The sequence below is a fragment of the Phasianus colchicus genome, chromosome 3 (genome assembly GCF_987193195.1).
Source record: "Phasianus colchicus chromosome 3, bPhaCol1.hap1.1, whole genome shotgun sequence".
Classification (NCBI taxonomy): Eukaryota; Metazoa; Chordata; class Aves; order Galliformes; family Phasianidae; genus Phasianus; species Phasianus colchicus.
The window spans coordinates 2,909,269-2,925,850 of NC_143438.1; the positions used below are offsets into that span (position 1 = coordinate 2,909,269).

At 51.6% G+C, this 16,582-nt stretch overlaps 1 protein-coding gene across 2 annotated transcripts; it reads right to left on the bottom strand.

Moving 5' to 3' along the window:
* Positions 1-9,948: 9,948 nt before the first annotated feature.
* Positions 9,949-16,357, bottom strand: LOC116244319 (sperm-associated antigen 4 protein-like). Of its 2 annotated transcripts, none has more exons than XM_090136813.1 (8): positions 13,779-16,357; positions 12,786-12,970; positions 12,207-12,277; positions 11,961-12,048; positions 11,765-11,874; positions 11,060-11,227; positions 10,615-10,701; positions 9,949-10,388 (listed from the first exon to the last, which is right to left on the bottom strand). In XM_090136813.1, exons 1-8 carry the CDS (start codon positions 13,868-13,870, stop codon positions 10,248-10,250), a joined length of 942 nt encoding a protein of 313 aa, XP_089992939.1. In that variant the 5' UTR covers positions 13,871-16,357; the 3' UTR covers positions 9,949-10,247. The 2 variants fall into 2 exon arrangements, with proteins under 2 accessions (XP_089992939.1, XP_089992938.1); XM_090136812.1 differs by having other exon boundaries at positions 13,394-13,867.
* Positions 16,358-16,582: the final 225 nt, after the last annotated feature.

Consider the following 16,582-nt stretch of genomic DNA (forward strand, 5'->3'; position numbering starts at 1 on the left):
ATGAGAAGCTGTAATAAACAAGAATAATAACCACTGTAAGAAAAAATGTGTATTAGTCTGACATTTTTCTGTAGGAGATGAGAACAAAAGAATTGTCTCTGTTTAAAAATCACACGTAAGATATGTTTACGTGTTTTAGTAGGGAGCATTTTTTGAAGAAATCTAAGTTGTGGTGGCAAGTAAAAGTCTATGGTGAAAACTGGTGTTTGAATGTAATGGATAGTTCCTTGTCAAACAGTGTAGTAAGGATTGTACTTTCCATTCAAGGCACTTAAAGGTCTTCTTGTCTTTAACAAGCAATTCAGGGAATCTCAGACTTTACTGCTTACCTGCTAAGTTAGGTACCTCCTCAGAGATATTAATAAATGCTATTTCAGGAAGTGTAAATTAAAGCCTTAGCTCAGTAACTCCTGGGTAAGTACTGATTTGGGCTGGTGCTTAAACTCAGTATTTTCGTGTCAAATAAGCAGATAACAAACAAGTTTCTAAATAAGTATGTTTGTGTGATCGCTTAGGAAGGACTATTCAACAACTTCAGTCAAAACGTTATGCAATCTAATAATTTTCTATTGAAGTAGGCAATAATTAAGCAAGTATTCGATTGACACCATTGAAATCTCATTGAAGTAGATTATAAATTGTTTATTTTTGATAACTTTGTTGGAGGGGTGCTACATCCTACTTGCTGACATCTAGATCTTAAGAATGATGACTGATGGCTGATACAATGATTTTATCGTTATTATTATCTTGTAGCTCTGCCATTTTTGTCCAGTTCTGACTAAGAGGAATTACTCTAGTTTTTATCCTAGCTAAAGCCCTGGGAATGAGCACACAAAACTACGCAAGTTGTCTAGAAGTCAATGTAGTATAAAAAGAACTGGAGGCAAAGGAAATTGTGCCAGGTGGTAGCAAGTTGAACTTAAGCTAGCAGTGCACCCTTGTGGCAAAGGGAAACAACCTCCTATTGTGCTGTATGAAGGGGATGTAGACAGCAGGTTGAGCTGAGTGATTGCTTCCTGTTATTCAGTGCTTTTGATCTTTCTGGTGTTGGGTATAGATAGCTATGGGTTTCCTAGTACTGTAGAGACCTGATCAAACTGAGTCACCAGGTTAGGCAGATTAATCACATGGCATCCATGGAGAGGGGATGGCACTGGGTTTGTTCAGCCTCAAAAAGAGAAGACTGAGGGGAGATCCTACTGCTGACCACCAGTACCGGAGCAGAGGGTAGTAAGAAGATGAAATAAGATTCCACTGTAGAAGGATGGAAGGAAATGGGCACAAGCTGAAACACAAGAAAAAACTGCAAAGTACTTTTTACCATGAAGACGGTAAAACACAGAGTTTGCCCAGAAATGTTCTAGACTGTCAAGGTCCTGAGCAATCCATTTTAAGTGGACATTCTTTTAGCAGGTAAGTGGACAAGATCAACTCTTGAGATCCCTTCCAACCACCTGAGTCAGAAAACTTTGGATGGTACATTCAGGATGTCTCTGGTTCTTAGGTACACACAAGCACTTCAAAGAAGTCATCTGTGACTTCAAGGATACTCCTTGTTCACAGTCACCTAGTTCCTGGGATAGCAGTTCTTAAACTGGAAGGCATTACATCAACTGAACAGTGGGCTTACAAGTATAGTGGTCATACAAGTATCAAATAACAGGAATGAAGACACAGAATGTGTTTACAATTCAGTGGTTTAGGAAGGAAGAGGATAACAGTGTACTGATTTGGTCCAGCAACTAGAACAAGGTCAGACACAATCTGGCCATCAGCCATCTGGATAGATTACAGTCAACAACAACAACTACAACAAAATGGACAGAGATACACGTTTTCAGTTATAACCAAGAATACTTTTGGTGAAGTTGGCATGATCCAATAAATTGGAAGGGTTTGTATGGTTGTGGGAAAGTTAAACAGCAAAAATGTCTTAAGGCTGACCTGACAGATTCACGTGTCATTCTATTCTGTATGGTTTGTTTTTAACTCTTGGAGCAATTGGATGACCCAGAAACAGATAGGAATAGAGAATAGGCTAGCAGAAAGAAGATGGAGGTCACCCAGATGTGGGCAGTGAGCCCTTCTGGTTGCAGTCTATTGTGTCTACCACCTCTACTCTTTTGTTTTTGATCAAAATCCAACTGACCCTGAAAGGAAGGAAAATAGAAGAACAAATTCCAGAGGATAAGCTATGTCCAGTGGTCAAATGACACTGAGAAATGGCAGAATCTTAGCCTAGCAGTAAGTGGTAGAATCTGTGTGCTTTATGAACACCAACAGAAGGGTGTAGGTGTAACTGCACTGAACTCTGCAGAGTCTATGTGACAGTCACAGCTGCAACTCTTCTCCCTTACTTCCCTGTCCTCACTCAGATTAAGGTTTCAGATATTTCTTCTGCTTTCTCAGGTTTCCTATTCTCACAGCCAAGAAGTCACTCAGTCTGCCCATTCAAGCCAGAGATATTGTATCGTTCCTCCCAGTCTTATTCTGTGTAATCTTTTCTGTAAGAAGTTTATTCCACCTATGTTCCTTTTTTGTCCTGTCCAATTTGAGGACAGGTCTTCCTCACAAAGACTGTGTTTCAAGGATAGATCTGTAGCAGTCTGAGTAATTTCTGACTCCTTTCTCTGAGATTACTTGCCTCTGTTTTCCTAACTTTGAGAGGATAAACAATCAACTTTGTCTTAAGGAGGGATTAAAATCCCTTGTTCTAACAGGAATTATAGTGAGACATATAGTCCACATATCCAGGAGAGTATATATAAATATACAATTAAATATAAATATACAATTAAATATAAATATACAATTAAATATAAATATACAAATACACTTCATACACTACATCTATAAACACAGGAAATAAATGCTAAGATATTTAAGGCCTTAGTATTAAATGATGTATTCTTAGAGAAAGCAGAATTTCTAGAGTGGGAGTGACACTTAAGACATTTGTATTTTCCAGCCAAAGATCTTTTATGTAGCAGTGATGAGCTGAAAGAATGAAAAGGGTTCATTCAGAGAACAGTCTACATCTCTACAAAACCTTAAGACTTTACAGCTCTAACTACATTACCTATACCTTTAATCTGCAGTACCATTTGGAAGAAATGTGACTTCTTCCCACTGATTTCTTGTCTAAAGGCATAATGTGCTAAAAGAAAGAATATTTTGCAAGTTTGGCACGACCTGTGTGGATGCTGTCCTACTCAATTGCCATCACAGACTGCATCTATCCCAGAAAATCATAGTTTCTTTTTATGTTCAGTAATTGCTGCAGACTTCCAAGAACAGGAAAAGCAGGACTAGAGATGGCTATAATGATTTTTAAATTCATTAAGTTTAAGCTCACAGGGAAAATTATGGAATTTTGACCAGGCTGATGTACTTACGATACCTTTAATTTCCCCCAGGACTAAGCTGATAGATAAACTTATCTGGTTCTAACACTGATTTTCTACTATGTTAATTACCTTTAGCACCCTATATTATCTACTTGCAGAACTCATCATTCCAGACATTTCATATAATAGAATTCAGTATTAGTATTACAGTAGAATTCAGTAATAGAAAACATTTATTCTAACGTTCCTATTCTGAGCTATTTCTTTCATTCCTGGACTGAACAGTTTTTGGGTTATTTCTGAAACTGCTTAACTCTCCAGGCATCAGTTCCAGCTACATCAAAATACTGCTACATCAAAAGCTTATTTGCAAGACCCACTACAACTTCATGTAATTATTCCTCTAAATTGCTGTGTTAATCTAAGAAACTTGACTTGTTTTTGTTTACTGAGAAATATCGACTGCCCCCCTGCAGTTGTTCTAGGCAGGAATAAGTAGCCAATGAACTTCGCTTTCATCAGTAACTCAGCAACTGTATTAATACCAGGTTTTTAGTAATAACAGACAAAGTACTCGCAGGCAGGCCAGTGTTCGTATATAGAAAGAAGAGCTGAACTCATTCAGCTGGTGAAGGGGGCTCTCTGGTGTCATGGTGTCAGCTGTTAAAGGCAAGTGCTTTCTGGCTCCAGGAAGGAATCCTACATCGCGAATTGCCTTGTGGCGTTACTTACGTGACCATGGAGAAGACATGAGGGAGTGGCACAACCAAGCTACTCCTGCACTACGAGCACGGATGAGAGAATTACAAAGCAGAGCAACCGCCAGTGCAGTTGCTCCGGTTACCACAGGTAATGAATAGAGGGGCCCTGCCCTCAGTCAGGTGGGGGAAAGGGATAATAGAGTTTATTGGACTGTGTGGATCCCATGGCCTGGCACAGCAGAACCACAGAAATATAAGGCCCTGGTGGATACCGGTGCACAGTGCACTCTGATGCCCTCGAGTCATGAAGGGACAGAATCAATCCATATTTCTGGAGTGACTGGGGGCTCTCAAGAATTGACTGTGTTGGAGGCCGAGATAAGCCTCACTGGTAGGAACTGGCAAAAGCACCTTATTGTGACTGGTCCAGGGGCTCCATGTATACTTGGTATTGATTACCTCAGAAGGGGGCATTTCAAGGATCCTAAGGGGTATCAATGGGCCTTTGGAATGGCTGCTGTAGACACAAACAACATTAAGCAGCTGTCTGTTTTGCCTGGCCTGTCAGAAGATCCGTCTGTTGTGGGGTTGCTACGAGTAAAAGAGCAACAGGTACCAATTGCTACAAAAACAGTGCACAGACGGCAGTACCGCACCAACAGGGATTCCTTGCTCCCCATTCATAAGTTGATTCGTCAACTAGAGAGTCAGGGAGTGATCAGCAAAACTCACTCGCCTTTTAACAGCCCCATATGGCCAGTGCGTAAAGCCAGCGGAGAATGGAGGCTGACGGTGGAATATCGTGGCCTGAATGAGGTCACAGTCCCACTGAGTGCTGCTGTGCCGGACATGTTAGAACTCCAGTATGAACTGGAGTCAAAAGCAGCCAAATGGTATGCCACCATTGACATTGCTAACGCCTTCTTTTCCATTTCCTTGGCCAAAGAATGTAGGCCACAGTTTGCTTTCACCTGGAGGGCCGTTCAGTATACTGGGAACCGTTTGCCCCAGGGGTGGAAACACAGCCCAACCATTTGCCATGGGTCGATCCAAGCTGCATTGGAACAGGGCAGTGCTCCTGAGCACCTGCAGTACATTGATGATATCGTTGTGTGGGGCGATACAGCAGAGGAAGTTTTCAAGAAAGGAGAGCGAATAATCCAAATTCTTCTGCGTGCTGGTTTTGCTGTTAGGCGAAGCAAAGTGAAAGGACCTGCTCAGGAGATTCAGTTCCTAGGTATAAAGGAACTAGGTACAAAGTTGCCTATTCCTAGGCAAGATGGGTGTCCTCACATTCCAGCAGATGTGATCAACAAAATCACTGCCATGTCTCCACCCACTGGCAAGCGAGAGACACAATCTGTTCTGGGTGTAGTGGGCTTTTGGGGAATGCATCTTCCAAACTACAGCCTCATTGTAAGCCCCCTTTATCAGGTGACACAGAAGAAGAAGAATTTTAAGTGGGGCCCTGAGCAGCAGCCGGCATTTGAGCAGATTAAACAGGAGATAGCCTGTGCCGTGGCCAGTGTGGACGGGACAGGGTGTAAAGAATATCCTCTACACTGCTGGAGAGAAAGGTCCCACTTGGAGTTTGTGGCAAAGAGCCTCAGAGAGACCCGAGGCCGACCCCTGGGATTCTGGAGTCGGGCATCCAGGGGGTCGGAAGAGGGCTACACGCCAACTGAAAAGGAGATCTTAGCCGCGTATGAGGGGGCTGCTTCTGAAGTGGTCGGTACTGAAACACAGCTCCTTCTGGCACCTCGACTGCCAGTGCTGAACTGGATGTTTAAAGGAAAGGTTCCCCCCACCCATCATGCTACTGATGCCACTTGGAGTAAGTGGGTTGCATTGATTACGCAACGAGCACGGATGGGGAAGCTCAGCCATCCAGGAATCCTAGAGGTCATCATGGACTGGCCTGAAGGCAAAAAGTTTGGAACATCACCAGCAGAAGAAGTATCACGAGCTAAAGAGGCCCCAGCATACAATGAACTACCAGGAAATGAAAAGACATATGCCCTGTTCACTGATGGATCCTGTCGTATTGTGGGGAAGCATCGCAGGTGGAAAGCTGCTGGGGAGATTACAAGGAAGTTGCTAAGGTATGCAGGGAGGAAGTTAGGAAGGCAAAAGCCCAGCTTGAACTCAGATTGGCCACTGCAGTAAAAGACAATAAAAAATCCTTTTATAAATATATCAACAGCAAAAGAAGAACCAAGGACAATTCTCATCCTTTACTTGATGCAGCAGGGAATGTGGCCACTGAGGACAAGGAGAAGGCTGAGGTCCTCAATGCCTTCTTTACATCTGCCTTTAGCCAGACCAGTCATCCTCTGGGCATTTTATGCCCTGATCTGGAAGTCTGGGACGCTACTCAGAAAGCACCCCCAGCGATTCAGGTGGAGACAGTCAGAGAACTCCTCCTCCATCTGGACAGTCACAATCCATGGGACCGGATGGCCTACAGCCTCGGGTGCTGAGGGAGCTGGCGGGGTGATTGCTGAGCTGCTCTCGGCCATCTGTCAGCGCTCCTGGTTAACTGGAGAGGTCCCAGGGGATTGGAGGCTTGCTGATGTGACTGCCATCTTCAAGAAGGGCCGTAAGGAGGATCCGGGGAACTACAGGCCTGTCAGCCTGACCTCGGTACCGGGGAAAGTCATGGAGCAAATCATCTTGGGGGAGATCGCACGGCATGTGTGTGGTGTCCAGGGGATCAGGCCCAGCCAGCATGGGTTCATGAAAGGCAGGTCGTGCTTGACCAATCTCATCTCCTTCTAGGACTGGGTGACCAGACTGGTAGATGAGGGAAAGGCTGTTGATGTAGTCTACCTAGACTTCAGCAAAGCCTTTGACACGGTCTCTCACAGGCTTCTTCTGGGGAAACTGTCTGCCCGTGGCCTGGACAGGTACACACTCCTTTGGGTAAGAAACTGGCTGGAGGGCCGTGCTCAACAGGTGGTGGTTAATGGAGCTAAGTCCAGCTGGCGACCTGTTACAAGTGGTGTCCCCCAGGGGTCGGTACTGGGGCCTATCTTGTTTAATATCTTTATTGATGACCTAGACGAGGGGATTGAGTGCACCCTCAGTAAGTTTGCAGATGACACCAAGTTGGGAGGTGGTGTTGATCTGCCTGAGGGTAGCGAGGCCCTTCAGAGGGACTTAGATAAGCTGGATCGCTGGGCTGAAGTGAATGGAATGAGATTCAACAAGGCCTAGTGCCGGGTCCTGCATTTTGGCCGCAACAACCCCATGCAGTGCTACAGGCTTGGGGATGAGTGTCTGGATGACTGTGAAGGACCCGGGGAAATGGCTGCAAGTTGTACCAGAAGAGGTTTAGGTTAGACTTAAGGAAGAACTTCTTCTTTCAGAGAGTGGTCAGGCACTGGAATGGCTGCCGAGGGAGGTGGTGGAGTCGCCATCTCTGGCAGTGTTCAAGAGGCGTCTGGATGAGGAGCTGCGAGATCCGGTTTAGTGCTTGTGGTAGCAGTGGCAGTGTGAAGACGGTTGGACTAGATGATCTTACAGATCATTTCCAACCTTGTGATTCTATGATACTATGATTCTATGATAAGCCTCAATTCCAATTAAATATTTTGTAATAGAGTGTTACCTTGCATTCTGATATCATATTTAGACTACTGAGGATAAGGAAAGGGCAGAGGTCCTGAATGCCTTCTTTACGTCTGTCTTTAAAGGTCAGACCAGTTATCCTCAGGATACTCCACTTTTTGACCTGGTAGTCTCGGCTGGGGAGCAGACTAAACCACCCACAATTCAGAAGGAAACAGTCAGAGACCTGCTACTCCAACTGGACTGTCACAAGTCCATGGAGCCGGATGAGATTCACCCGAGAGTGCTGAGGGAGCTGGCGGAGGTGATAGCCGAGCCGCTTTCCATCATCTATCAGCGCTCCTTGTTGACGGGTGAAGTACCAGAAGACTGGAGGCTTGCCAATGTGACTCCCATCTACAAGAAGGGCTGTAAGGAGGATCCGGGGAACTACAGGCCTGTTAGCCTGACCTCGGTGCCAGGGAAGGTTATGGAACAGATTGTCTTGAGGGAGATCACACGGCAAGTGCGGGACAACCGGGGGATCAGGCCTAGCCAGCATGGGTTCACGAAGGGTAGGTCCTGCTTGACCAACCTGATCTCCTTCTATGATCCAGTGACCCGCCTGGTGGATGAGGGAAAGGCTGTTGATGTAGTCTGCCTAGACTTCAGCAAGGCCTTTGACACTGTCTCCCACAGTATTCTCCTGCAGAAGCTGACAGTCCGTGGCTTGGACAGGTACACTCTTGGCTGGGTAAGAAACTGGCTGGAGCGCCGGGCCCAGAGAGTGGTGGTCAATGGAGCTAAATGCAGCTGGCGACCGGTCACGAGTGGTGTTCCCCAGGGGTCGGTGCTGGGGCCTGTCCTTTTCAATATCTTTATTGATGACCTGGATGAGGGCATTGAGTGCACCCTCAGTAAGTTTGCAGATGACACCACGTTGGCTGGAAGTGTCGATCTGCCTGGGGGTAGCGAGGCCCTACAGAGGGATCTGGACAGGCTGGATAGCTGGGCTGAAGCCAATGGAATGAGGTTTAATAAGATCAAATGCCAGGTCCTACACTTCAGCCACAGCAACCCCAAGCAACGCTACAGGCTTGGGGCGGAGTGGCTAGAAGACTGTGTAGAGGAAATGGACCTGGGGGTGTTGGTTGACGCTCGGCTAAACATGAGCCAGCAGTGTGCCTGGGTGGCCAAGAAGGCCAATGGCATCCTGGCTTGTATCAGAAGTAGTGTGACCAGCAGGAGTAGGGAAGTAATTGTTCCCCTGTACTCAGCTCTGGTGAGGCCGCACCTTGAGTACTGTGTCCAGTTCTGGGCCCCTCACTGCAAGAAAGACATTGAGGCCCTGGAACGTGTTCAAAGAAGGGCAACAAAGCTGGTGAGGGGTCTGGAGCACAGGCCTTATGAGGAGCGGCTGAGGGAGCTGGGATTGTTCAGTCTGGAGAAGAGGAGGCGCAGGGGAGACCTTATTGCTCTCTATAACTACCTGAAGGGAGGCTGTAGCGAGCTGGGGGTCGGCCTCTTCTCCCGTATAACCGGTGATAGGACTAGAGGGAATGGTTTCAAGCTGCGCCAGGGAAGATTCAGGCTGGATATTAGGAAATACTACTTCTCTGAAAGGGTGGTCAGGCACTGGAATGGGCTGCCCAGGGAGGTGGTGGAGTCCCCTTCCCTGGAGGTGTTCAAGGAACGTTTGGATGTTGTGTTGAGGGACATGGCTTAGCGAGAACCATTGGTGATAGGTGGATGGTAGGACTGGATGATCTTATAGGTCTTTTCCAACCTTAGTAATTCTGTGATTCATGTTGTTTGATTTATAAGCCTCAATTCCAATTAAATATTGTATAATACAGTGTTGCCTTGCATTCTGATATCATATTTAGTAAGTTAGCTTTCCTCCCCAGCTCGCTGCCACTGCTCCGTTTTTAGGCCCATCTCCTCCCCTCTCCCCACTTCCCCTTTCCCAGGGCACGGGTCCAAGGGTCCCCTGCCCCATTAGTCACAGAACCACGCCGAACTGGCCTGTAAAACATTGACACCGCCCTCCCCTTCTTGCGCTGGAGGGCCTGGGGGCCTGCTGTCCCTCTGTCACGGACGGTGACACAATCCCCAGTGTCCCTTTGCCCCCCGGGACCCACCGCCCCTCCCGATCCCACTGCCCCAGGGTCCTCAGCACAAACCGCCTGGCTTTGTGCCTCAGACCGGCTGCTGTGACGAGCGGTTGCTGTGTTGGTGTCAGAGGAGCACCGGCGAGCCCGGCGCAGAGCTTTGGGAGGGTGGGGATGAATGATGAGCTGCCCACCCTATGTAGCTGCGCCCCATCTCAACACAGACGCAGTTCAAGATGATGTTAATGTCTTTATTGTTTTGACAACAAACCCAATTTCAGATCTTACATATTAAATTTTAGATCTTGCCAATCCAATTTCAGATGTTACAAATCGAATTTCAGATCTCACATATTCAATTTTAGATGTTGCAAATCCAATTTCAGATGTTACAAATCCAATTTCAGATCTCACATATTCAATTTTAGATCTTGCAAATCCAATTTCAGATCGTACAAATCCAATTTCAGATCTTCCATATTCAATTTTAGATCTTGCAAATCCAATTTCAGATCATAGAAATCCAATTTCCGATCTTACAAGTCCAATTGCTGACGGTCATTATTTTTCACCACCTTCCCATGCACCTGCACTTGGTAAATGCAGGTGTATTCCGGATGTCCCCAGTTGCTCTTCACCAGAACCTTGATGTGGCGAAAGGCTCTGGAATGATCATTCTGCAAAGGAAACAGGGAGGAACAAAGTAATGGGGGTTCCAATTCCCATCATGTGCTCCATGGCTCGCCCCTGCCAGGCCCGTTGCTCAGGAGCTCCAGACAGTGGGAGAGCGTGGCTGAGCAACCGGAGGGCTCCAGGCTGTGGGGCTGCTGGCATCTGGAGACACAGGGAGGAGCAGGCAGCAGGAGTCCCGCCTGGCACTCTGCCCCGGTGCACGCACTGTACCTTTAGCAGGAAGGTCTGTAGCACTTCCCCCACGTTAAAGGCGAAGGACCCAAGTGGAACCTCCTCCTCACTGTCCACATCCAGTCCCTTGCAAGCAAAGCACAAGGATTGATGCTCAGATTCGTGCCACAAAGAGCAAAGGTGTGTGCTGTCTCAGCACATGGCTGTCCACCCCCCTGCCCTGGGGCTCGGGCAGTAGCCCGGCACTGCTTCTGGTGGAGCTCAGTCTCCACCTCGAGGTTTGATCAAGGACCCCAAGATGCTTGCTAAGCAAGGCTTAAGAAGGATTCCACCTCTCCAACTTAGGAAACATCCCCTTGGGGCACTGCAGTGCTCAGGAGACAGCGGGACACAGGGCTCTGAGGATGCCCAAAAGCAAGCCAGTCCCTGCTCTGGCACTGCCCTGTGCCCAGATCCCAGGCAAAAGAGCAAAGTCGTGACTTACAAAGACAGCAAATTCTCTTGGGGCGCTGCTGGGGAAGCCAGCTGGAGTCAGCTCTGGGGCGATGTGCTGCAGAGTGACACAAGCGGGCAGGATTTCAGCTCGCAACCTGATGACAACCTGGCCCTGATGTCCCTGCATGGGCCAGCATTCTCCTGGTGAAACACCCGGCTGCAAACAGAATGGGAGAGCAGAGAATGAGGAGAGAGCGCTGGGGCCACAGCACTCCTGCTTCAGCTAAAGGCAAAGGCAGCGAGCGTCTGTGGGTCGTACTTCTGCTTGAGAGTGGCGTACGTGTGAGGAATCGGGCAGAAACACAGGGCCTGAATTCCCTGCCCGACAAAGGGGCTCTCACTGTCACTGAAAAGGGGAAGATGGTGGCTGGGAAAGCGTCAGAGTGGGACCATCTCTCTCCAGCACTGGCTCTGCTGGCCCCCAGCTCTAGCCCCACAGAGGGACCGTTGGGATGGCCGTGGCACTGAGGTGTCAGCAGGGAGGAGATCTCCCACCCAGCTGGCACTGAGGAGCGTGGGCGCCACACAGCGGTTCAGCTCAGGTGCCCTCCTGAGGGGAACCACCCATTTCCAGCACACCCAGCCCCGTATCGGACCTTTGGCTTCACGGCTTGAGCAATACGCCAGGGCTGAGGGGAGACCCCCGAGGGGGAGCGAGGGCTGCAAGCAGCGCTGCTGATGGCCGCCACGATACCTGCAAGATGGTATCCGGAGGATTCACAGGGACAATGAAATGGTGGAGCCTGCAAAACCAGCACTTAAACGTATAGGTAGGAGAAGTTCTCTGGAGGTCGATGGTAGCCCCTGTAACGATGGGGAGGAGATGAGTGCAAGAGGCAGCAGACATGGAGAAGCTGAGGGTAGCAGGGCTCGCCTGCCTGTGTCCTCACCATTGCTTCTCCGTGCCCAGTCAGGTGTCCGATAGCAGTCCTGCTCTGCTCTCAGCTCAGACACTGCCTGACGTACCATCTTTATCCCCTGGGAAAGACAAGAAACAATGGCAGGACACAACCACGTCAGTGCGCAGCTCAGCGTGACTGCCAGCACCCAGAGGTGTGACACGCAAGGCAAGCCACGTCCAGAGGGCTGTGAGCTCCGTGCTGGAGCCCACGCTGTCCGAGCCCACGCTCACTGACCTGTGCCGCTCTGTCTGTCTCTATTTTCTGGACTCTCCACAGAAACCCAAAGAGATACACCTGGGTGCTTACTGCAAGTGACAAGACAGAGAAAAGGTCATAAGTAGAGGGGTTGCTACCGGTCCCTGAGCTCATGCTGGCTTTTTCTTGTAGCCTGGGAAGCCGCAGGTGAGTGGAGGATGTCGGGAATGGTGCGCGCTGAGGACACGTCTCTGCCCCAGAGCTCGGTGCCCCAGAGCTGCTCCCGTTTCCCCTGGGTGCACCCGGTGGCACCGAAAGCAGCGTGGTGGGCAGAACGCCAGCCCTACAGCGAGGCCAACTCGAGGATGTCCTCGAGAAGCGGCTCCGGGGCCGTGGGGTCCTACTCGGTCCACATCCTAACGCTGGCGGGACCGCAGCAGCTCTCGGGCTGAGTGGGACCCAGTGCTGGAGAGCAGCTCTGGAGCAACCACGCGGCCAGGACAGGAAGGCAGAAGGTGCCACACTGGTGCTCCAGTGCCTCTGAAGGCCCCTGCTCACACTGACATCGTCCAGCACAACCCCATGGTGGCTGCAGGATGTCTGCTCATCAGTACTCACCAAGAAACACCACGGACAGTATGATGAACGCTGTAAAGACGTTCATCGTCAGCTTAGACGCAGCAGCAGCCAGGTTTCTTGCACCTCTCCTGGCCGCTTCACGCCACGCTGAACGCTGTTGGCCAGCGGAGGCAGGAGCTGGTGCTGATAAAGGCCTGCTCAATTCCGCCGGCTCATGGAGGCTTCTGCGGGAGGAAAGAACCTGGTTGAGCACCTGTCCCACTCTGTGAGAGCCGAGGCAGCAGCAGCAGCCTCCACAGAGGCCCTCCCAGAGGACGGGCCTTGGGATGCCTCCGGCTCCATCCCAGCTGCAGCAAGAGGGCAGCACGGTGGGGGTTGTTCTCTGGGTTGTTCTCTCTCACGCTCCCCACCCCACCATGGCTTTACAGGATCGCAGTGGCGGTGCCCTGCCTAAGGCAGCACAGCTGCATTCTGCTCTGCAGTCCCGGCTGCCAGCCTGAGCCACCTCTCAGCCGCCAGCCAGCCTTGGCCTCCAGCGGGGTCAAACCAGAGGCCTCCCCCAGCTGCCCTGCTCCCCGGGCCCCCGAGGGCTGTGCGCGTGCTTGCCCCCAGCTCGATGTCCCCCGCAGGCTCCACTCGCCTCGTACCTTTGCCTCTGCGCCGATGTGTCCCCAGCGGGGACCTGCTGGCCCTCGCCAACAGCCTGGCTCCCTGCGGAGCTCTTAGATGCCCTTGGGCGCCTGGTGCGCGGGGCCATCACAGCGATAGGTGAGCCCTGGAAGCAGCACGTCCTCTCAGCACTGCGGTCCCAAAAGCTCTGAGCCCACTGGGGCTCTGCCACGCTGCAGCCCTTGGCGAAGGGCGGAGGCAGCTGTGATGTCACAGAGGGCAGCGGCATGAGCAGGGCACGCCCAGGCATGGAGGGCAATTTCGTGCTCCCCAGTCTGCCTACTTCTCCAGATGTCATCAACATCGCAGGAGAAAAACAGCATGCGGCACACTGAGCAGTGTTCCCCGCATCTTGGCACTGACCTGTGGGATCTGGACGGATTCATCACGTTGGACCTGAGTTGACCAGAGTTCTGCCTCAGGTCTCCGTACGATGCACACAAGCTCTTCTTCATCAAATCACAGAATCTCAGCACGGTTGGGTCGGAAGGGACCTACCAACCCCCCCTGCCCCACCGTGATGTTCAGAATCGCTTGGCCAGAGTTGGATGTTCAAGGAGCTGACAGAGGGGTTTGGAACAGGTTTACGTGTTTGACTCAAGGTTCACATTTTGACAGCCAACAGACAGAAATTGCTGTGGAAGTTCTCAAACGTTCTCCAAGCTCCAACCCCTTTCAGTCCCCACCTGCTGGCCACAGGAGACCCGCTCCCTTTCCCCACTGGCCGAAGAACTCGGGGAAAACATTCCCGCGTTGCCCACCACGTCATCCATGCTATGCCTGACAGCCTCCCTGGCAGCCTCGGTCCAACTTCTCTCTCTAAATTCAGACTAGTTCTCTCCAGCCTCCGGCGCCTTTGGTAAATAAAATGAATTCCGAGGTCACCTTCAGAAGCTGAGTGCCATCTCGGTTTTGTAAAGACACCCGCTTATCCCCCACTGTCCCTTTATCCCCTGGGGACCGCTGTCCCTTTACCCCCTGGGGCCCCTCCCGATCCCACTGCCCCAGGGTCCTCAGCACGGACCCCTGGCAGCCCGAGTGCAGCACCGGTGAGTGCCAGCCCTCGGGGACACCGCCGCTGTCCCCATCGGACGCTGCCGCCGTTCTTTCGGGTCCTTGTGCTCGCTGTTGGCTGCTTGCGCACGGCCAGCCGCGCACGGCCTCCGTCCCAGCCAGGACCCGGTGCCATCGGTGCTGTCCCCCGGCGCCATCTGTCCGTCCTGGCGCCCATTCCCACCATCACTGTCCCCACGCAGTGTCCCCGTGTGCCCCACCCGATCCCACCGGTGCTGTTGGCACGGTCCCCGTCCTCACCCACTGTCACTGGGGTGGCTCTCCGCACCTGAGCGACAGAAGGGTAGAGTCATTGCACGGTTGGCATGGCAGGGACCCTAGAGATCACAGAACGCGTAATGCACGGACGGACGGGTTGCCCGGGATGGAAAGGTTCACAGAACCATCCACTCAAACTGTGGTGGTGGTGGAAGGAACCTCTGGGCAGCCCCAGCCCCAGCCCCGCCGTGGGCCGGCTGCACCACCTGCTGGGTTGCCCGGGCCCCCCCACGGCTCTGGGCACCTCGGGGACGGGACAGCCACCGTGCTCTGGGCAGCACTGCTGCAGCCCCCTGCACTGCCCTCCCTGCAAAGAATTCCCTCTTCACAGCACACCTCAGTTTCCCTTCTTGCAGCGTCAAAGCGCAGCCCCCGCCCTATACCGACCCATAACACCGCGTACAAAGTCCCTCTCCCTCCTGTCTGTCAGCCCCCTCGAAGGCCACCGTGCAGTCCCCCAGACCCCTCCCCACGCTGAACAGCCCCGGCTCCTTCAGCCTTTCTTTGGAGGAGAGCTGCTGCAGCCCTCAGAGCGTCCTCGTGGCCCCTCTGGACCCGCTCCAACAGCTCTGCCACGGGGTTATCCCTCGGCAGAGGTCCGTGCCGGGGGGGCACAGGCGCAGGACGGGGGGAAGAAGACAAAGAAAAGGAAGGAGTCGGAACGGTTTGCCGCGAGCCGGCCGGCCCCGGCAGAGGGGGAAGGGCAGAGAGCTAGCAGGTAGTTTGAACGGAGAGCAAACAGCACGGCAGCGATCCGAGGAGCAGCGGTAATTGACCGAACGCAACCAAATCCAACAGAACGAGAGAGGCAAGAGGAAACGGAATGCGAGTCGAACTACGGCAGCGCGAGGGAAAGCACGTGCCGCGCTCCGCCGAGCTGAGACGGCTGAGCCGCGGCCGGAGCGACAGACGCAGCCGCTCGGGTCCTGCGCGGAGCTCCGCCCCGCTGCCGCTGCCCGCCAGCTCCTCCGGGGCTGTCACCCCCTGTCCGCCATCGCGGTCCTGCAAGAGCCCTTAAACGCCGGTAAACGGCACCGGAACATTCCCTCGTTAACTCCCGCTGGTTTACTGCGATGTTCTGACGTGGAACGCCGACAACAAAAAACCGCAAGACCACAACAAGCAGAAGCAGGCAGCCTTGCTTCTACCCCTTGCTGGGGCTGCAGGCAGGGCTGTTGCTGTGCACGATGCCAGGCGTCCATCTCTCTCTCTCACTGCTGGACACTTGCATCCAAACCCAAACCTGGAACCTGTTATCAATTGAATAATGGGCCAAACGTCAAGGAGCCAATAATTGAATTTATTAATTATAGTGAGCAAAGAACAAAGAGGCAATGCAGCGCTGCGCGACAGGGGACTCTGCGTTCCACCAACTGCCGCAAGGTTTGGACCCGCACGCGATCCTTTTATGCAGTTCGTCCTTCCGCATTCCTGTTGTGGTGTACTCTGCGCATGATCCGGTTGTTGCTGGGGGGTCTTATTCTGCCTCCTGGTGGCTGCGCGGGCCGAAGCAAGCAGTCTTCCTCCGTATTCCCCCCCCCCTCGACGCCTTCTGGTGATTTCCATCCATGGCACGTCACTCGCACTGGCGAATCCCATTGGCCACTGTGCAATCGCTAACCCCCAACCATACCCGTGCAAGTTCCCCGCCTGCGCAAGGAAGCACGAAAGTAAACAAGCCACTCGGCAGGGAAGTGGGGGAGCGAACACAAGGGGAGGGAGCAAAGATCGACCACGCTGCCCCGCCCATCAGCCCTGGACAAACATTCCTCCTCTTTGACAGAACCCAGTCCCCAAAGCCTTGCATCTGAAACCCAAAACCTTGCAACTGAAAG